The sequence below is a fragment of the Bubalus kerabau genome, chromosome 8 (assembly GCF_029407905.1).
Source record: "Bubalus kerabau isolate K-KA32 ecotype Philippines breed swamp buffalo chromosome 8, PCC_UOA_SB_1v2, whole genome shotgun sequence".
NCBI lineage: Eukaryota > Metazoa > Chordata > Mammalia > Artiodactyla > Bovidae > Bubalus > Bubalus kerabau.
In genome coordinates this window covers 88,781,182-88,804,425 of record NC_073631.1, presented here as the reverse complement: position 1 = coordinate 88,804,425, position 23,244 = coordinate 88,781,182, and the positions used below count along the sequence as shown (strand labels likewise).

Genomic DNA, 23,244 nt, shown 5'->3' with positions numbered 1-23,244 from the left:
TTTTCACTTTCATCAAGAGGCTCTTTAGTTCCTCCTCACTTTCTGCCATAAGGGTGCTGTCATCTGTGTATCTGAGGTTATTGATATTTCCCCTGGTAATCTTGATTCCGGCTTGTACTTCATCCAGCCCCGCATTTCTCATGATGTACTCTGCATATAAGTTAAATAAGCAGGGTTACAATATACAGCTTTAATGTACTCCTTTCCCAATTTGCAACCAGTCTATTGTTCCATGTCCGGTTCTAACTGTTGCTCCTTGAGCTGCATACAGATTTCTCAGGAGGCAGGTAAAGTGGTCTGGTATTCCCATCTCTTTTAAGAATTTTCCAGTTTGTTGTGATCTACACAGTCAAAGGCTTTGGTGTAATCAATAAAGCAGAAGTAGATGTTTTTTTGGAATTCTCTTAATTTTTCTATTATCCAACGGATGTTGGCAATTTGATCTCTGGTTCCTCTGCCTTTTCTAAAACCAGCTTGAACATCTGGAAGTTCTCAGCTCACGTACTATTGAAGCTTAGCTTGGAGAATTTTGAGCATTACTTTGCTAGCGTGTGAGATGAGTGCAACTGTGCCGTAGTTTGAGCATTCTTTGGCATTGCCCTTCTTTGCAATAGGAATGAAAACTGACCTTTTCTAGTCCTGTGGCCACTACTGAGTTTTCCAAATTTGCTGGCATATTGAGTATAGCACTTTAACAGCACCATCTTTTAGAAATGAAATAGCTCAGCTGGAATTCCATCACCTCCACTAGCTTCTTTCATAGTTATGCTTCCTAAGGCCCACTTGACTTCACGTTCCAGGATGTCTGGCCCTAGGTGACAGCTAGGTGCTTCTCTTTGGGTGCATATAATTACCATTTAGAATAAATCATCTGTCCATATTTTTACCTTGATTTCACTATCTTCAAGCAAGCCAATCATGTCCAAAGACAGTGTAAATTCAGCTACTTGTTCCTACCTTTTAAAACGGTGTCACTGGGCTTGACTGCAAATAATTAAGCTTTGCATGTACCAAGGCTTTGCATGTTGACTCACAATTAATGGGCTTAGCATGTATATAAATTTTGGAGGGGCTTCTCACCAAGGTAGAAGATTGATTTGGGGTCCCATGGAGGCAAATGGGAAACAGTTTGGCCATTAAATACTTAAAAGGGCAAATAGGCAGGATATCTTTGTGCTTCTGGAAGAAAGACTGAAAATCTGTAATAAAGAATGACCTACGACACTAGTTTTCAACAAGTGGTCCTGGACAGCACATTAGCATTACCTGGCAACTTATTATTTCTCAACTCACCTCCACATTCTTACTGAATCAGATCAACTGAGAGTAGGGCCCAGCAATCTGTGATTTACCAAACCTTCCAGACGATTCTGATACACACAAAATTTGAGAATCATAGTTCTAGCAAATCAGCAGATATTATGGTCAAGTTTTGCCAAAAGTACATTCCTTAAACATTCAGGCAAAGAGTCTCTTTACCTTCTGGTAAGTATAAAATACAGAGTGAACAATTAGAGAGTCAAGGCAGGCTAAGAGACATCTTTGCCCTCTATGCCCTTTAATCACTTGTTTGGTCACTCTGATAACAAGATGGAATGCTAAGTGGATTTTTTAAATTCCTAAAGTTCCCGGCTCTAAATAGATCATTTTGTTGCACAGATCATGAGATTCACATATGATTTTCATATTTTTCCTTGGTGAAAGAGCTGGAAAGAGTTATTATTATTATTAAAGGTTATTATTAACTTATTAGCAGAATTCATCTTTCTTTGGAAATATAGACATCACTGACTTGACCCCTCTGATACAAGGTTACAGGAAACTTTCACTAGAGGCGGTGGGCCTGTGAGCTCTGTTCTTCAGTTGATAGACACAGCCCAAAGCACATTTCATTTAGCTCTACAACAGTTATTTCCTATAAAGCACTCACTATTTTTTCTCTAAACTTCAAAGAAGCAAATGATGCTTGAATACCTGAAATATTCAGCTCTGTTATTAATATATTTATAGGTTTATTTTTTCAATGGCTTATTCATTTGATTGTGTACCGACTAGGTATACACAAGACACTGTCCTAGGTACAGTATAATGAATAAACAGATGAATAAAATACTCCCTGTTTTACAAGAAGTTTATCGTATAGAAGGGGAGATGAGATTAACAGACAAAAATAATTAAAAAATAAAACACAAGTATAATCTAGGCATCAGAGGTGTAGGAATATCGAGTGATGAGGCCTTAGTTAACTTGTTTACCATTTTAATTTTGAGAGGAATTTATGGGTTAATTTTGGAGAAGGAAATGGCAACCCACTCCAGTGTTCTTGCCTGGAGAATCCCATAGACAGAGGAGCCTGGCAGGCTATGGTCCATGGGGTTGCAAAGAGTCGGATACAAAACTGAGCAAATGACACCATGGGTGAATTTAGATATTCATTTGGATTTTAAGAAATGATGGAAAGGAGGAAATTCTAGGAGACAAGTCTAAATAACACTGCAAAGTAGAAAGCTTTGCAATGGGATCAGGCAGAGGTGAGTAGGTTAATCAAAGTGGTTCTCCATCCCACCCATACATTAATATCACCTTAAAGTGAAAGTCACTCAGTCATGTCTGACTCTTTGCAACCCCATGGTCTATACAGTCTATGGAATTCTCTAGGCCAGAATACTGGAGTGGGTAGGCTTTCCCTTCTCCAGGGGATCTTCCCAACCCAGGGATCAAACCCAGGTCTCCCGCATTTCAAGCAGATTCTTTACAAGCTGAGCCACAAGGGAAGCTCAAGAATACTGGAGCGGGTAGCCTATCCCCTCTCCAGGGGATCTTTCCTGGGATGCTTTAAAAAAAACCTGATGCCTGATATCCAGAGAAAACTATAATTCAAAAAAGATACATGCACCCCTGTGTTCACCGCAGTGCTGTTTGCAACAGCCAAGATATGGAAACAGCGTGAATGTCCATCAGCAGATGAACGGATGAAGAAGTGGTACGTATAGACAATGGAATACTACTCAGCCACAAAAAAGAATAAAATCATGTCATTTGGAGCAACATGGATGGACCTAGAGATTAGTATACTAAGTGAAGTAAGTCAGAAAGACAAATATCATATGATATCACTTATATGCATACTGTAAAATATGACACATATGAACTTATCTACAAAGTAGAAATAGACTCACACATAAGACAACAGACTGCAGGTGCAGGTTTCGGGGGCAGGGAGGGATGGATTGGGAGTTTGAGATTAGCAGATATAAACTACTATAAAAGGAATAGATAAACAACAAGGTCTTACTGTATAGCACAGGGAACTATATTCAATATCCTGTGATAAACTCTAATGGAAAAAGAATAACAAAGTATGTATACATAACTGAATCACTGCTGCACAGTAGAGATTAACACAACATTGTAAATCAACTGTGCTTCAGTAAAATAAATTTTTAAAAAAGAACTCAGGTAAAATAAGAACTTTAGGCCTATAAAGTTAAGATTTTCTTTTTAAAGTGATGTCCAAATCCAACTCTCTGACCCCGCAATTCTGACAAAATTTTTTAAGTGGGGCCTGGGCATTGGCTTCTTTAATTTCTATATTTCCTAGGTAATTCAAGTGTAGGAACAATCCTGAGAGCCATGCTACTGCAGGGGTATGGAGGTATCCAACTCCATGGCATGGGAAGTGCAGAATGCTGGGCTAAGAAATTTGCATTCTGCTTCAGTTCAATCGCTCAGTCGTGTTCGACTCTTTGCAACTCCATGAATCGCAGCACGCCAGGCCTCCCTGTCCATCACCAACTCCCGGAGTTTACTCAAACTCATGTCCATCAAGTCGGTGATGACATCCAGCCATCTCATCCTCTGTCGTCTCCTTCTCCTCCTGCCCCCAATCCCTCCCAGCATCAGGGTCTTTTTCAATGAGTCAGCTCTTTGCATGAGGTGGTCAAAGTATTGGAGTTTCAGCTTTAGCATCATTCCTTCCAAAGAAATCGCAGGGCTGATCTCCTTCAGAATGGACTGGTTGGATCTCCTTGCAGTCCAAAGGACTCCCAAGAGTCTTCTCCAACACCACAGTTCAAAAGCATTAATTCTTCGGCAGTCCGCTTTCTTCACAGTCCAACTCTCACATCCATACATGACCACTGGAAAAACCATAGCCTTGACTAGATGGACCTTTGTTGGCAAAGTAATCTCTGCTTTTGAATATGCTATCTAGGTTGGTCATAACTTTCCTTCCAAGGGGTAAGCGTCTTTTAATTTCATGGCTGCAATCACCATCTGCAGTGATTTTGGAGCCCCAAAAAATAAAGTCTGACACTGTTTCCCCATCTATTTGCCATGATGTGACGGGACCAGATGCCATGATCTTCGTTTTCTGAATGTTGAGCTTTAAGCCAACCTTTTCACTCTCTTCTTTCACTTTCATCAAGAGGCTCTTTAGTTCCTCTTCACTTTCTGCCATAAGGGTGGTGTCTTCGGCATATCTGAGGTTATTGATATTTCTCCCGGCAATCTTGATTCCAGCCTGTGCTTCTTCCAGCCCAGAGTTTCTCATGATGTAGTCTGCATGTAAGTTAAATAAGCAGGGTGACAATATGCAGCCTTGACGTACTCCTTTTCCTATTTGGAACCGGTCTCTTGTTCTATGTCCAGTTCTAACTGTTGCTTCCTGACCTGCATTCTGCTTACTGCTGCTGCTGCTAAGTCGCTTCAGTCGTGTCCGACTCTGTGCGACCCCATAGACGGCAGCCCACCAGGCTCCTGTCCCTGGGATTCTCCAGGCAAGAACACTGGAGTGGGTTGCCATTTCCTTCTCCAATGCATGAAAGTGAAAAGTGAAAGTGAAGTCGCTCAGTCATGTCCAACTCTTAGCGACCCCATGGACGGCAGCCTACCAGGCTGCTCTGCCCATGGGGTTTTCCAGGCAAGAGTACTGGAATGGGTTGCAGACATAAAAATCACTGAACACTTCTCCAGAGGGAACTGACAGGAGCAGAGCTGTGCTTACGGAATATTAAACTGGCACTTGTGGGACTTCCCTGGTGGTATAGTGGTTAAGACTCTGCCTTCCAATGCAGGGGGTGTGGGTTCGAAATCTGGTCAGGGAACTAAGATCCCACATACTGCAGGGTGCATCCGAAAATGAAAATACATAAATAAATAAACCTTGTTAAAAAAATTGGGAATATTGGAGATCAAAATGAAATATTTAAAAAGTAAAACTAAACTAAACTAAACTGGCATCTGTGGTGAAGATGTATAGTATAAGGAAGAGACCGGCATCTGGGACAGTAATTGTTACTGTGATAGCACAAGAGAGGCACAGGAACCGTCAGGAGTGTGGAGTCATGGCTGAGAAGGCACACCACAGGGCGTGCTGTCTGTTGTGTGTTATGGTGAAGGAGAGAGAGGATCTGATGATAAGCTTTAGAGTCTACAAGGCTGAGGGCTCACAGTCAGCACTACTAGTTAGAAAAACATTCCCAGAGAATGGAAGCATCATGCATTATCCACTACTTATACATATCGAGGTCCTGGGACACACAAATGAAAACATCTATCAGGTACTAGGAAAATCAATGCTTTCTCAAGACTCTGCCTATAGGTGACAGATTAGGATTCAACATTATTTTTAGGTTATGCCCAGAGAAACTTTCTTGACATATAAGTGACATCTAACATCATGTTAATTCAGGGTGTACAACATGATATTCTCTCTCTCTCTCTCTACATACATATATCTATTATATATACATATATATATATATATATATATATCACATAGCATATATATGCTATGTGCTTAGTCACTTGAGTCATGTCCAACTCTTTGTAATCCATGGATGGCAGCACGCCAAGCTCCTCTGTCCATAGGATTCTCCAGGCAAGAATACTGGAGTGGGTTGCCATGCCCTCCTCCAGGGGATCTTTCTGACCCAAGGAATCCTCCTGCATTGCAGGCAGATTCTTTATCACTGAGCCACTGGGGAAGTGTGTGTGTGTGTGTGGGGGGGGGTTGTGTGTGTGTGTGAACTGCGAACTTCCAGATGTCAAAGCTAGATTTAGAAAAAGCAGAGGAACCAGAGATCAAATTGCCAACATCTGTTAGATCATAGAAAAAGCAAGAGAATTCCAGAAAAGCATCTACTTATGCTTTATTGATTATGCCAAAGCCTTTGTCTGCGTGGATCACAATACACTGAGGAAAATTCTGAACGAGATGGGAATACGAGACCACCTTACTTTCCTCCTGAGAAATCTATATGCAGGTCAAGAAGCAACAGTTAGAACCAGACGTGGAACAATAGACTGGTTCCAAATTGGGAAAGAAGTACGTTAAAGCTGTACATTGTCACCCTGCTTATATAACTTATATGCAGAGTATATCCCATGAAATGCATGGCTGGATGAAGCACAAGCTGGAATCAAGATTGCTGAGAGAAATAACCTCGGATATGCAGATGACACCACTCTTATGGCAGAAAGTGAAGAGGAACTAAAAGCCTCTTAATGAAAGTGAAAGAGGAGAGTGAAAAATCTGGCTTAAAACTCAACATTCAAAATTACTGCAGATGGTGATTGCAGCCATGAAATTAAAAGATGCTTGCTCCTTGGAAAAAAAGCTATAACCAATCTAGACAGCTTATTAAAAAGCAGATACATTACTTTGCCAACAAAGGTTCATGTATTCAAAGTTATGGCTTTTCCAGTAGTCATGTATGGATGTGAGAGTTGGACTATAAAGAAAGCTGAGTGCCAAAGAATTTATGCTTTTTGAACTGTGGTGTTGGAGAAGACTCTTGAGGATCCCTTGGACTGCAAGGAAATCCAACCAGTCCATCATAAAGGAAATTAGTCCTAAATATTCATTGGAAGGACTGATGCTGAAGCTGAAACTCTAATACTTTGGCCACCTGATGAGAAGAACTGACTCATTGGAAAAGACCCTGATGCTGGGAAAGATTGAATTCAGGAGAAGGGGAGACAGAGGATGAGATGGTTGGATGGCATCACCGACTTGAAGGACGTAAGTTTGAGCAAGCTCCAGGAGTTTGTGATGGACAGGGAAGCCTGGCGTGCTGCAGTCCATGGGTCACAAAGAGTTGGACACAACTGAGTGACTGAGCTTCCTGATATATATATATATATATATATATATATATATATATATATATAGTAGAAGTTGCTCAATTGTGTCTGACTCTTTGAAACCCCATGGACTGTACAGTCCATTGAAATTTCCAAGCTAGAATATTGGAGTGGGTAGCCATTCCCTTCTCCAGGGGATCTTCCCAACCCAGAGATCAAGCCCAGGTCTCCCACAATGTAGAAGGATTCTTTACCAGCTGAGCTACCAGGAAGCCATATATATGTATTTATAGTATATGTGTGTGCACACATGTGTGCATATTAAATAATAATAACCACAATAAATCTAGTTGAGATCTGTCCCCACACACAGAATTATACCTCTTTTTTTTTTTTTTTGGTAATGAGAACCTTTACAATATACTGTCTTAACAACTTTCAAATATACAATATAGTATTATTAACTATAGTCACCATGGCTTAGATGGTAAAGAAGCTGCCTGCAATGCAGGAGCCCTGGGTTTGAACCCTGGGTCAGGAATATCCTCTGAAGAAGTAATGGCAACCTATTCAGCATTCTTGCTTGGAGAATTCTATGGACAGAAGAGCCTGGTGGACTATAGTCTATGAGGTCGAAAAGAGTTCGACATCACTGAGTGACTAACATTACTACTACACTAACTACAGTTACCATGCTATATGATACATCTCCAGATTTTATTTATGACTGGAAGTTTGTCCCCTTTGACCACCAACCCCAGCCTCCAGCAGCTGCTAATTTGTTTCCCAGAAGCGATTTTTCAATCCATAGAGTAGAAACGTTTCTTTAGGGAGTATCAAGTCACGTGGAAAATAAGATGACTAGGGATAAACATATTGGAGAAAACTCTCATCTGGAAGAAGAACATAAAGAAGGATGGGACAGGAAGGTGGGAGAAGCAGGCAAGGCACAATTAAGGAAATTAAGAGATGGGAATACCAGACCACCTGACCTGCCTCTTGAGAAACCTGTATACAGGTCAGGAAGCAACAGTTAGAACTGAACATGAAAAAACAGACTGGTTCCAAATAGGAAAAGGAGTACGTCAAGGCTGTATATTGTCACCCTGCTTATTTAACTTATAAGCAGAGTACATCATGAGAAATGCTGGGCTGGAGGAAGCAGAAGCTGGAATCAAGATTGCTGGGAGAAATATCAATAACCTCAGATATGCCAAAGACACCACCCTTATGGCAGAAAGTGAGGAGGAACTAAAGAGCTTCTTGATGAAAGTGAAAGAGGAGAGTGAAAAGTTGGCTTAAAGCTCAACATTCAGAAAACTGAGATCATGACATCTGGTCCCATCACTTCATGTGAAATAGATGGGGAAACAGTGGCTGACTTTATTTTTCTGGGCTCCAAAATCATTGCAGATGGTGATTGCAGCCATGAAATTAAAAGATGCTTACTCCTTGGAAGGAAAGTTATGACCAATCTAGACAGCATATTAAAAAGCAGAGACATTACTTTGCCAGCAAATGTCCATCTAGTCAAGGCTATGGTTTTTCCAGTAGTCATGTATGGATGCGAGAGTTGGACTATAAAGAAAGCTGAGCACTGAAGAATTGATGCTTTTGAACTGTGGTGTTGGAGAAGACTCTTGAGAGATCCAACCAGTCCATTCTAAAGGAGATCAGTCCTGGGTGTTCATTGGAGGGACTGATGTTGAAGCTGAAACTCCAATACTTTGGCCACCTGATGCAGAGAGCTGACTCATTTGAAAAGACCCTGATGCTGGGAAAGATTGAGGGCAGGAGGAGAAGGGGACGACAGAGGATGAGATGGCTGGATGGCATCACTGACACAATGGACATGGGTTTGGGTGGACTCCAGGAGTTGGTGATGGACAGGGAGGCCTGGCTTGCTGTGGTTCATGGGGTCACAAAGAGTCGGACATGACTGAGTGACTGAACTGAACTGAACTGAACTGAAGAGAGAAAAGGATTTGTAAGAAAATGGTGGACCCTATAGCACCCATTCAGTACTAGGAAAAGTGTTTATTCCACTGGTTCATACATTTCACCAAGTTTGGGAAACTCTGCTAGAGTAAGATCAAGAACATTAAGAAATTATCTCAATGAATTTACATTAAAGTTTAGTTTATATTTTACTCATGCTCAAATCTGCTCTTCTACCAAAAATATTGCAATCATAAATATAGTGGCTGGATTTGTAACAAAATGGAGTTTCTTGGCAAATTGTGAAAGGATAATTGGGAAGGTAGGGTGTGGTGTGGTGCAAGTCTGATTATTGAGGATTAAATAGAGAGAGATTACCAAGAGGGGGAAAAAAAATCTCCTTTCCCTTGAGTCTTTGTTTCCCAAACTGTGGTTTTGACTTCTGCAAAGAGAAGCTGTTAACAGGAAGTAACTTTAGCTAAAAATAAGATAGAAACCATACAGGATATCCAGAGGGAAACCGTAATTAAAGAGGAAGTGACTTGGGATGTTTCAACAATATTTATAACAATGAGAGTAGAAAGTAAAAGTGATATAAGGTCCTCTGCTTATTTTTTGAGTTGGTTTCTTCAATGTTGAGTTTCATGAGTTATGTGTATATTTTGCATATTAATTCTTTATCAGATAAAAATTTTCCAAATTTTAAAAAAAAAAAATTGAGAGGCAGTCCTGAAAATCTGGTTAGATGCTCCCAAACTCCTACCAGTTTGAGGACAAGGTCTAAAATATTTCAAGCAGCTAAATCTGCTAATACAGTAGCATAGAACACACTGTGTCTGAAGTCTCCAAATTCCACACACTGTCTCTTAAAAGGTCCCATATGAAGGAGTTTGTTTTCCTTCTTGGAGTCTTTCTCCATCTAAATATGATACGAATATTTGTTTTTACAAATTCGATCTGTCATTTAAAGCACAGTTTAGTCTGTGGCAAAATCAAACAAAAAAGTCTAGATTTTCAAACAAACAAAAAATCCCCCAGTATTTTCAACTCTAAAGAAATATAAAGAGAACAAGGACCTGTAACAAATTACCTGATAAAAGTTCCATGCTGCATCTTTTTAAAAAAGTAGAAGCAGAACAAAGTGCGTTTAAAGTCACAGTACAAAGGATCTTCAAAGCGGCATTAAACATTTCCCAGCTATGGAAAACTCAAATACTCAATCTGGTTTCTATGAAACTTAAAAAGATCAAACAATTAGAAAGAAAATAAGCTTGAAGGAGAAATGCTAGGGATTTCAGTAAACATCTGGTTACCATTTTCAATTGAAAGAACTAACCCACTTAAGGAAGTAGTTTAGTTTCTTTGGAGTAAAAATGAGACAGTGGCTTTTTGTTCCCTTTGCACAGTGGAGGGTAAAGGAAACATCAGAGTGGGGAGATCACTCATAACTCAGCTTCTATAAATAAGAAAGTTGTTTTTTTTTTTTTTCCAAAACTAAAGTAAATTGAACTCGGATCCCTGTAGTATAAACAATTCAACCAAGTTAAGGTTAAATAAACATTCCTTGAGTGCTCCCCTGCCAATTAAGGAACACATTCTGTTTGGGAGTAAATACATCAGTAATTCTATGAGTGATGAGGAAAATAACAATAAACCCAAACACACAATTACTATGTGTCATGATCCAATAAAATAGAACGGTGCAGCCCTATGCCATTTCTTTGATTCAGTTTCTTTTCTTTCCTAGTTTGATTAACTCAGGGCACAGAAGCGCTTCTGATACCGTCCAAAACCTATTACTTGCCTAATAAAAAACGTATGTCAAGTGCGTTCCAGGCAAAATACCGACAAAGCGAAACACTGTGCCTTTCAAATGTGACCTTTCCTCTTCTGTCTTCCTGCTGAACAGTCCTAGTGCATATTAAACTCAGGAAGGCAGCAGGGGTGCTGGTATGGGGCTGGAGGGGAAAAGGAATGAGTTCGTTAGGCTCTCAAATTGTAAAGCAGAAGAAGCATCTGCTATCAACCTGCACCCACAGCCTAAAGGGACCACTTCCAGTTCGGCCTTCGGGTGCACGTTTCTTCGCTCCATCTTAGCTTCCTGTTCCTCTCTTCTGCCAGAGGACAGGAGACTAAAGGCAAAGACTAAAGAAAAGGAATTCTAGAATAATAGAGGTTTAAAATCTTGTCTTGACTTGTGGACACAGCGGGAAGGAGAGGGTCGAAGAGAATAGCATTCCAGGGAATGATCGAATAGGGATAATCTAGAATAGGGAAGAATCGAGACAGTAGCATTGAAATATATACACTACTGCAGTGTGTAAGATAGATGGCTAGTGAGAAGCTGCTGTATAGCACAGGAGCTCAGCTTGGTGCTCCGTGATGACCTAGAGGGGTGGGATGGGGGGTGGTGGGAGGGAGGCTCAACAGGGAGGGGATATATGTATACATATTACCTGATTCATGTTGTACAGCAGAAACTAACACAACATTGTAAACCAATTATACTCCAATTAAAAAAAAATATTGTCCTGCTTCCTCTGATTTTGTGTGTATGAGTGTTAGAGCTCATCCCCAAACTGCAGATTTGAAAAAGGCTTTGATGTTGATTTTATGTATTCTCCTGAGTGATAAAGCAAGCCCTCTGCAGCATTCCTGCTTTGCTCTTATTCCATCAAAACTTCCTACTCTTTGAGCTGGGCTATTCCATTGCTGGGTAAGTCTGATTGATACAATGTTCATCCTTCAACAGGTCCTGGGCCTTCTAGGATTACTACAAATAAATCCTGTACTCAAGCGACCCGTTAAACAGTGGGGATACAAAAATATTGGCCCAACTACTTGCAGGCCTCCCAGAAATGGTCTTTTCAATTGGAACAATCTATTTTCTTGTTCCTGCTACAGTTCTTGGTTTGTACTGCAACTGTAGAAATATGCCTCCTCAAGTATACATAAATAATTCTAAGCCAAAGATAAAATATACTCTGAGTCAGAGTCTCCCGAACTACATATTACTTAGACTCTACCCTGGGTGCAAGCTTAAAACTTTTGGAAAATATTTATTCTCTCTTAGGCCACTATTCATTCTATGAACTAAAACGATGATTTACTAAATAGTACCTGGATGCTAGGAAAGAGAAGAATTTGATGGTGACTTTCTTTTCCTTTAGAGACATACATGCTGTAAAAATCTTGGGTCATATGACGTTTTTCAAAGCAAGGGACTAGAAGTGAATGTTTCACACAATGCTAAGAACTCACCGACAGGACCTAAATGACATGATAGGGGTTTTCACCTTTAATGCTCTCTACAGTCATGAGCAGCAAAAGATATAAGCTTACTTTTCCATGTCCTTTACTGGAGAGCAGCTTTAGGTAACTCTGTGTGTTCCTCTGTTTTATGGAATATTAAACCTTCAATGAATCAGTTATCATCTCTAAGCAGATAGCCCGCACATCTACATCTCCTGCCTGACCTCCAGTCTCTGCTAAGTACATTTATGTGAAAATCTCAAGGCACCTGAGCCTGCACTTGTTTAGAACTAAACACACCTGCCCTTCCTGCAAAAACAACAGGTTGAGTAACACCACTAAACGTGTCAGAAGAGTCCTGAAATCCAAGGAAGGGGAAAACTGAAAAACAGACACAGGCATTAAAAACCTCAACAGTCTAGAATTGTTTGATGTATAAAGTATTAGCTTTATCTCCTACCACAGTTGCGGTTGCATTATTTTTGTTATATGAGCAGATTTGAGCATGAGTAGAATATCAATGTTCCTTTAAAGTTACATAAAAATGAAAGGCTGAAGAATTAAGTTTTAATGTGAAAGTCTAAGGTAGTTCACTATTTAAGGGGCTCAACTGTACTATTTCATCTTCATTTATTTATGTATTATAATAAATATTTATCGTGTGCCCCTATGTGGAGGGCATAGTTCTATGTGATGAGCTGAGCAGACAGGGTTCCTGATCTCAAAGAGTTGACAAATTTTTTTAGAAGTGAAGTTGTTTTTCTTAATGAAATGATTCAGGAGACCATGTGTCAGAATTTCAGGAGGGTTAACAACCCAGATCGTTCATGAAAAAATATTAAATTGGGAAGGAGACTTGAAAAGAATAGGACTTAATAGGGAGATTTTAATGCAAAATTTCCAGCAGCAGCAAGCACCCTTCTGCTACTGGTAAGTTGTGTCCGACTCTTTGCAACCCTATGGACTGTAGCCCACGAGGTTCCTCTGTCCATGGGATTTCCCAGTCAAGAATATTGGAGTGGGTTGCCATTTCCTTCTCCAGGGGATCTTCCTGACCAGGGATCGAACCCATGTCTCCTGCATTGCAGGCAGATTCTTTATCACTGAGCCGTCAGGGAAGCCCACCCTTTAACATACCTCTTCACAAAGGAATCTTCACGATCTCCTTTCTGTATCTAGTTCCTGGCAGCAGTAGCAATATTATCTCCCATTTTTGGAGTGCCTACCACATGCCATTCTCAGAACAGTCTCAATCCATTTCAGAAGAGAAAAACGAGGGCTTTGAGAGGTTAACTTGCCCGGGGTAGTGTAACCATTAAAGATAACACTAGGGAGTCCAATCCACGTTCAGTCTCACTCCACAGCTTATTCTCTTTAATTACCACAGTCCACTACCCTCCCCAAGAAAGCAATTATTGTGGTTAGGCTCTTCTTACTTAATTGAAATCTCAACTTCCTTATGGCTTCTTTTTGAATACAAATAAACTAAAGAAAAATCTGAAATACATTTTCCATTACAAAAGTTAAGATTGATCTGCAGTACTTGTTTTTTTCCACACAACCAGCAGAAACAGCTTTTGGCAAGTAGCCATTATAAATAAACCTTCAAAATGAGACTAAATTTCAAATGATACATGGATGTGTTGGACATTTTTAAGAGTGCAGGTGAATGTAAATAAATTTATGGGAGGGAAGAAACTATGAAATTATAAACAGGGAAGGAAATGGGCTTTTCCCTTTTTAAATACATTTTCCACAACATTAAGTAGTAGTAACATCTCACTCTGCTAACTGTATCTTTAATAGTACATCCCAAGAACACAGCTGGGAAAATTACAGTGTCCTTCTTAGTGGGGGGAAAGCTGTAGCAATATTATTTAAAATATCATCTCTATAACACAATAGAGCAAATGTATCAGTACAAATATCAATAAATACTATTTATCACAGTATTAATCCTGTCCCTTCTTAGAGATGCTTTCATTATGTCATGCTGTCATGTCACACTCTCAGCTCACATCCACTTCGTCTGCAATCCAAATGCTGCTCTAGCCCTTGACCGTACATAACATCATCAACTTAATAATCCTTTTGAAAAAGTTGTTTTAAATGTACTATCTGGACATGTCAGAGATCAAGGGGAGGCACTACAGTGTCCCCTTCTTCCCAAGAGCAAAACCTCTCTCTACTCTTTCCCCTATTGCCAAGCTGTGTACTTGGCAGCTCAAACCAAAATTAAGCTCAAATTATGGTAGCTAAGAGGAATATCCAGTTTGAGCCCTACTTTTATATTTCCATCTTAGTAATCTTATTATTATATGTTTGGCTATACACCATCAAATCCTTTTTGAATGAGGTTTGAGTTAAGTTAAAAACCTAATCTATCTCAGTCCTTGAGTTTAACCACCATGATGAGATCAAATGACATAGAATTAGTCTAGATCCACAGGTCAGCAAACATTTTCTGTAAAGGACTCAATAACAAATATTTTAGGCCTTAAGAGCCATATAGTCTTTGTTGCAACTACTTAGCGCTGCTGTTATAGTACAAAAACGGTCAAAGACAGTACAAAAACAAATGAGTGGCTGTGTTCCAATCAAACTTTGTTTATAGGCTTTGGGCCAGATTTGGCCAGTGGGCCATAGTTTGTCAACTCCTGGCAAGAAAATTTATATAGTCTTTCACTTTTTATAGTTCTTCAAAGACCATTCTGTATAAAAGCCCCAAGTTACAAAAATAAGAGCAATTTGAAATCATAAGACAGTCAGTCTCCAATCCTGTAGCTTGGAGAGCAGTTGGCATTTGTTTTTCACATGGACTATACAACACAATTCAAAAGTGCAGGGTATACTCAAGAGTGGGCAGAAAATTGCTAAATATGCTCTACCCTTCAAATGTACATAAATAATTCTGATCCAATGATGAGGTACCTTTGAATCAGAGTCTCCTAGAAAACACCTTTATTGGATGTCACCATGGGAATAGGTTAAGAACTTTTGGGGGGAATACCTGCTCTCTTTTAGGCCACTATTCTTTTCCATGTACCAGAGCACTGATTTACTATATAGTATCTAGATATTAGGAAAAGGAATAATTGGTTGGTCCTTCAATCTTTTCCTTTAGAGACATATATGCAGAGACCTCTATGGTCTTACAAATGCAGAAACAGAAGATATATTTTTCCAAAGTAGGAGGCTAAAGGACGATAAATGTGTATGTTTCATAGTCTGCTGTTTTGTAGGCATAAATCTGTAAAGACAATTGTCCTCTTACTGTCCTCAAAATCAGCTTAAAGTTGAAATACTTATAAACAGCTATACCAATAAATCTTCACTATTAATAGTTCAATGGCATATAGCAAGCACACTTTTGTATCATTTTATTACAAAATGAACTCTAAAGATTGCTATTTTTTGAACCAATAGTATATCCCTTAGGACAGTGTTCCTCAAACCAGGCTACACATCAGAATTATCTGTGTCTGTTTTTAACATACAAATTTCTGGGCCCCACTCCCAGACTACTGAATGAGAAATATTGGCTGGGCTTTACTTTGTTTCCTCCCAGAACTCTGATGGGTGTGGACAAAGTGATTAAATTCTCACCACATATTCTTGTGAAGTAATATCATTACTGCCTTTAGTTTAATATATAAACTATGATAAGACTCAGAGAACAAGGCCAAATAGATACAGATATATTGTTGTTCTGGTTAGAATCACCAATATCTATTATATCACAGAATAGAATTAACCAGGGGAAAACATAATACCTATATTTGAATTTTCAACCTAAGACTGCTTACTTTTCCCTCCAGTTAATGTTTACTAAATTAGTAATTAAATATAAGATGAAGCCCAAATATTACTCTTTAAGAACATATTATTCTTTATAGTAGACTGTTGCCTGCCTGGACTAGCACTCTTTTAAATTTTTTCCTAATTTTTATCCATTTCTAGCCTTAAAGTTTTGTTTGTTTTTTTTTTAAAGGGACCCTGAAAAAGGCCACCTGTGCTTCAAAGGATGGCACAAAAAAAGAGATCAGCAGAAATGATGGAGGAAAAGTCAAAACAGGACTAGAAAGCAGGTAGAATAAATGGATAGAACAGGGAAAATGTGTTTTATATTTATTTTCTTAAGACCAAAAATATGTTTTATAAATGTGTCAACTCTGCACCTTGGTACTTAATAACATTTGTAGAAGTGCTTCTTTTGTTTTTAATGTAATCTTTTCAAATCTCAGGTTAGCAAACAGCAAATGATGAAAAGAAAGATAAGGAGAGTAGGTCTCCAGATCATTCTGAATTGCTTTCACTTCCACCAAGCTGCTTAGCATGGGGAGATGAAGTTTAAAGGGGCCAATTTAGGGTCCCACTCTCTGCCGCTGTACATGTAGTAAGACAAGCATAAGTTGAATATGTGAAACTAGAGCAAAATAAATTTTACACGAATTAAATCTCAAGAAAATATTTTTGACAGTAAGTGCTTCAATTCAAACAGTCTATAGATTAAATGTGTGGCCATGGAAAACAAGCTGCAATTTAAAAAGTGGCTTTTTTTCTATACGTTAGATAATCAGAAACATATTAGATGATGGTCACGGAGATTTTTTTATCTCAGGTATTCGATGCATAGGCTCTCACAATGAAAACTACAAAATCAAATGGAGAACCAACAATATCCCTTACTTGTGAAATTGCTACCCTTTCTTGAGGCCTATCCAGGAATAATATCTTACCATATAAAGCAAAAGAATAGCAAGAAAGAAGCAGTGAGTGTTTTCAAAACTGAGGAAATGTAGGGAAAGCGAGCCAAATCAGTATTTACACTGACAAATTCCGGTGACACCATCTAGTTATCTTGTGCTACTGTGCCCAGCAGCTCCTCTGGCTGCCAGATTCTATTGCCTTCAGGCTTTCTTTGCACTTTCTTGGTATTTGGAAGCTGCAAAGTAATTCTCCTTTTTTTTTTTTTTTTTTTTTTTTATAAAACTGACCCAAAGGACATCAAGGGAGAGAAGAGACATATTCCTTGTTTTGCAGGTGGATACAATGGAAAATGAAGTTGAAAGCACAGATAACCTGTGTTATGCCCATATACAATGAGTAGCAGCACCGAGGGGGCAGAAAAAACGTGAATTTCGGACAATAGTGTTGTGTTATCAGGGTCAAGACCTTGCAGGAGTCCAGGACCACAGCTCATGTGGCACAAGGGTGGTGCTAATACAATCACCTTGTTCAGCGGTGGGCTAAAATAATTTATAGGATGAGAAGAAGACAAAGTGCTTTATATCTTTCCTTAAGATTGACAGCTATTCTGATCAGTGGTGTTCTGACATTATCATTTATGGATGTTTTAGAACTTTCAGTTCAGTTCAGTCAGACTCTTTGTGACCCCATGGACTGCAGCACGTCAGGCTTCCTTGTCCATCACCAATTCCCAGAGCTTGCTCAAACTCATCTCTATCAAGCTGGTGATGCCATCCAACCATCTCATCTTCTGTCATCCCCTTCTCCTCCTGCCTTCAATCTTGCCCAGCAGCAGGGTCTTTTCCAATGAGTCAGTTCTTTGCATCAGGTGCCAAAGAACTTTAGACTCCAGATGAGTACTTCTTAGAACCAACCTCAATGAGGTTTGTAAACTTTGTGTCCAGCTGCTTCCATATTCCATGGCTTTCACCTTCCCTTTTGCTTTTCTTATTTGCTTCCAAAAGCTCAAGATTAACATATGTCTCCTGGGGGTAGAGGCCGGCAAATGGCATTCCTGAAGACTCATCCTAATGGACTGTATTCTGCACATTTTTAAGTCCTTTCTTTTCATCAAAGTAGATCTTTTGAGGCTTTTTCCCCTGGGAGCTTTGTTAGTGAACTAGCTTATAACTTTATCACCGACATTGTAAAAAAAAAAAGGTGGTAAAGGGTGATCATGGCTAAGTGTTCCCAGCCTCTTTCATGACCAACGTAAACTAGCATTTTAAAGAGCAAAAGTGAAAGTTGCTCAGTCTCAGTTGTGTCCAACTCTTTGTGACCCCATGGACTATACAGCCCATGGAATTCTCTAGGCAAAAATACTGGAGTGGGTAGCCTTTCCCTTCTCCAGGGGATCTTCCCAAAGCAGGGATCAAACCCAGGTCTCCCACACTGCAGGCAGATTCTTTACCAACCACAAGGGAAGCCCTTAAAGATCAAGGGGGGACCTAATTAAAAAGCATGTGCTATGAGGATGTCAGGATGGCTGACACAGAAATGACAAGTGAAAATTACTGTGGCACCGGGATCTATTTTCTCCCAGAAGAAAACACCATGGAGATCAGCAGTTGATTCAAATTGCTTTTCCTCTCCTCCCTTTTGATAAATAGGAAAACAAACACACACTGTGCCATCCTAAAGTGAAAACTCTGATTGGCCCACAGAGAATGAGTGCTCCACATTCTGGTAGCTGTAAAATGATCGATTAATGCAGGAAAAGACCCTGATGCTGGGAAAGACTGAAGGTAGGAAGGTAAGGGGATGACAGAGGATGAGTTGGTTGGAGGGCATCACTGACTCAACGGACATGAGTTTGAGCAAGCTCTGGGAGATAGTGAACAACAGGGAAGCCTGGTGTGCTGCAGTCCACAGGGTCACAGAGTCAGACATAACTTAGCGACTGAACAACAACAAAGGGGTCAAAGAGGAAGTGAGCAACATGGAGATGAAGAGGATGAGCACAGAAGTGAGATCTGGAATCTGGGGGGTTCAAATCCTGCCCTTCCATCACCACAGTTTAAGATACAAGGTGCATCCCTGAACTATTCTAAGCCTTGGGTTCCTCTTCTGCAAGTGGGGGAGGGATGAATATTTCTTTCTTAAATTTATTGGAGTATAGTTGCTTTATAATGTTGTGTTAGTTTCTGCTGTGCAGCAAAGTGAATCAGTGATACATATATCTATTCTTTTATAGAGTTCCTTCCCATTGAGGTCACCACAGAACATTTACTGGGTAGCTCGGCTGATAAAGAATTCACCTGCAATGCAGGAGACCCTGGTTCAATTCCTGGGTTGTGAAGATCCCCTGGAGAAGCGATAGGCTACTCACTTCACGTTCTTGGGCTTCCCTGCTGCCTCAGATGGTAAAGAATCAGCCTGCAATGCAGGAGACCTCGGTTTGATCCCTGAATCAGGAAGATCCCCCAGAAGGAGGGCATAGCAACCCACTCCAATATTCTTACCTGGAGAATCCCCATGGACCAAGGAGCCTGGCGGGTTACAGTCCATGGCGTCGAAAAGAGCTGGACATGACTGAGTGACTAAGCACGCACACAGAGCACCAAGTAGAGTTTCCTGTGCTATACAGTAGGTTCTCACTAGTTATCTATTTTATACGTAGTAGTGTATATATGTCAACCCCAATCTCCCAGTTAATTCCGCCCCCCTTACCCCTTGGTGTCCCTACATTTGTTCTCTATGTGTGTGTCTCTGTTTCCCCTTTGCAAATAAGTTCATCTACACCATCTTTCTAGATTCCACATACATGCGATATTATACTAATCTGTTTTTCTCTTTCTGACTTATTTAATTCTGTGTGACAGTCTCTAGCTCTATCCAGGTCTCTGCAAATAGCACCACTGTGTTCTGTTTTATGGCTAAGTAACATTCCATTGTATATATGCACCATATCTTCTTTATCCATGTCTCTGCTGATGGACATTTAAGTTGCTTCCATGTCTGGCTATCGTAAATAATGCTGGAATAAACATTGGGGTGCATGTATTTTTTCTTGGGGGTACTCAGAGGCTTTCAGTGAGGATTAAATGAGGCCATGAATACAGAATACAGTATGTCACATGGTTAGTCACTCAAGATCTGTCAGCTGTATTGTTACTGCCCTTTTGGACCCTCATCATCTACTCAACTTCCTTTTCAAATAACTTATTTAAGAACTTGTCTCTTATTTTTCACTTCAAATGATAGAAATAAAAAGTACTTGACTAGTAACAGTGTGTGAGATAAATATCTACACTTCTTTCACATTTAGAGCCAATCTGTGATTCACATTTAAGTTGGCTTCTCAAAACAATTTCCAGCACATTCTACTTGCAGTCAGATGAAGTGGCAATTTTCTTAAAATATGGAGCAGTTCAGTGCTGGGCAGAACATGTATTCAGGCTCATAAACATAAACATTTTTATGCAGCATTTAAAGATGAACTATGTAACTCCAAAACACTGCAAAAATATAAACAAAATAATTTCAGAAATAAAGAGATGCAACTAAAGGAGAATGGAGAGGAAGCTAAAAAAGAATCCAAGTTTTCTATGGTGCAAGAAAGTTGATCATGGGTAAAAATTTGTTCTTGCGAATTTTTTTAGAGGAGGACAGTAGCACATTCCAGGAAGTATTTACACTAGATGACAAGCAACTTTGGTAATTACTTCTGACTCTGACCTTTTTCTAGTAGCCCAGGGTCGGCACCGAGCCTTTCTTCAGAGATGACAACCGTATAGTGATGCTGAGTGAGAATGCTCCGGTGGAGCTGAAGCTCCCTTTGGCTGGAGGAAGAAGGCCTGTAGAGAACAGCCCTTCTGCCATGGCTGCTGAAGTGGGTCTCAACTGACTGTTTGATCTACAGGGGGGGGAAAAAAAAAAGAAGGTATAAAAATTCAAGAGGAAAACAGGAGCACATTTCCCTTGAAGGAGATCATTAATGTAAATCGGGAGCCATTCAGAAAGTTGACTTGGAAGGTTTTCTCTGGCAATGCTCTGAAAGGCGCACAAGGACAAAAGCAACCTCCTTTGTGAGAACTGAAGGTGAACTGTATTTTTCTCACTATTCCAGAAAGATGAAGATTTCAAGCCATTAAATACAGAGTTCCTGGCAGAATACTGTGATATACTGAGCTCAACTCTGCCTGAAAAATAGAAATTAATAGCAATGCTTTTCATCTGCATTGTGATTTTCTGTAATAGTTCCAGCTGCCTTATCTTTTAATAGTTCTTTTAGGTAAACACAGTAGAGGAAACAGACCCAGGGAGGATGGATTTTGTGCCGGAAGGACATGGGGGACAACTGAAAAGCAATCCCAGAGCTCTCTGCAGGCACAATGCTGTCACTTCTCTCCATCAGAATGCAGCAAAATTTCAGTGCCTCTTACTGAGACAGGATGGATCTTCATGTGAGAAGAGGAGGGTATCACTCAAGAACTATAGATTTTAGGCTCTTCCTTCAGCTGTTGACTGCTCCTCCAAATAACTATTCTTTCTCACAATGATGCTTGAAGTATCATTAACAAAAGGGAAGTTTTGAATTGGCAAGTAGAAAGAATGCTGACAATGAAATTCATTATATGGTTTAAGCCATTCCTAGTGACTCAGACAGTAAAGAATCTGCCTGCAATGCAGGAGACTCGGGTTGATCCTTGGGTATGGAAGATCCTCTGGAGAAGGGAATGGTTACCCACTCCAAAGTTCTTGCCTGAAGAATTCCATGGACAGAGGGCCTGGCAGTCTACAGTCCATGGGATTATAAAGAATCAGACAAGACTGAACTACTGGAGTACACACACACATACACATATGGTCTAATGCAGATTCTGTGTGTTTTCCTGAAAATTTTTGTGATTAAACCTTGATAAAGTAGACATTTTTTACTACTGAAGGGAATGATAAGATTGGGTGGAGGTTAGGGCAAAAAAAAATGGGAGAGGCCAAAGAAGAGGAGACAAAGGGTTGGAGAAGGCAGATGAGGGGAAAGAGGTAAAAAATGAAATTAGGAATCCACATTACTTTTAGTGGCAGGTCTGAATCAAATTGTCCATTTCGTGACCCTCAAACATAATTTGTACCATGTATTTTCACTCCTTAAATTTCTTCATTATTTCCCATTACTGACCAAATCAATTCCACATCTTTATCACAGAATGCAGGCCACTTGAACTTAAACCCCATCTTTCTTCTCTGGTCATGTCACACTTTTAATCATTTCCATTCCTAATCCTAACCTGCTGCTTCATATAGACTCCACTGTGCCTTCTCACTACAAATCCTTCCTTTCTCTCCATTCTTCCATTTAGCAAACTCCAAATCAAGCAGTATGTCTTTGGAAAATTTTCATTAATAAACATCTTTCCATCAGCACTTACAAAATTGTGTGTATCTCTGATTTGAGTTCCCTAACATTCAGCCTGCATTGTCCCTGTGTCTTTGGTAAGCACCGTACATATTCAATAAATGACCATATCAAGTAAAATAATGGGCCATAATGCTCTATCAAGATCTGATCTTTGAAGACATACATGAAAAGGAAGAAGAAACAGATTTAGCTTGTTAATCCTTTGAAGGCAGGCACCATATTCTATTTTTCATTACATACAAATGATGGCTATATGAAAATCAATCTACAAAGCATGGTATAGTGCAGAAGGACACAAAATCTGCGCCCAGGATGCCAGCTTTGAAACTCTTGGTTCCACCAGCACTAATCCTATGACCTTGGACAGTACCTTCTTCTTAAGGCTGCTTCGAGGATTAAGGAGTTAGTATTTGTGAAGTGCTTAGAACTGTGCCTGGCATATGTGCTTAGTCCCTCAGTCGTGTCTGACTCTTTGTGACTTTATGAACCATAGCTCGCCATGCTCCTCTGTCTATGGGGTTCTTCAGGCAACAATACTGGAGTGGGTTGCCACACCTTCCTCCAGGGTATCTTCCCAACCTAGAAATCAAACCCAGATCTCCTGCATTGCAGGCAGATTCTTTACCAGCTGAGCTACAGAGATCTGCTTGGCATATAAGAAGTGCTATATGTGTGTTTTTAAAATAATCATATGTCAAAAAGAGCAAAGAGTCGGGAACACAGTTTCCGTGTCTGAGCTTTGCCTGGCACATGCTAACACAGGCTCATAATATGTGTGTGATGAATACAAAGGGAAGAAATAGAACACCAGCTATCATACCTTCTGTGCGTGGTACTTTGGGAAAACACAATCAGAT

General features: G+C 39.8%; 1 protein-coding gene across 5 annotated transcripts in view; it reads right to left on the bottom strand.

Moving 5' to 3' along the window:
- Positions 1–23,244, bottom strand: part of CPED1 (cadherin like and PC-esterase domain containing 1) — a 324,109-nt gene that overhangs the window by 264,959 nt on the left and 35,906 nt on the right. For 4 of the 5 annotated variants that reach the window (XR_008718075.1, XM_055590783.1, XM_055590782.1 and 1 more), the window contains one exon: positions 20,704–20,881. The exons of the other annotated variant lie outside the window; for it this stretch is intronic. Coding sequence is in view for 3 of the 4 variants with exons in the window: in XM_055590783.1 (XP_055446758.1) it covers positions 20,704–20,881 (178 nt within the window). In the remaining variant the exon portion in view is untranslated. The remainder of the gene's footprint in view (positions 1–20,703; positions 20,882–23,244) is intronic. 5 annotated transcript variants of the gene reach the window in all.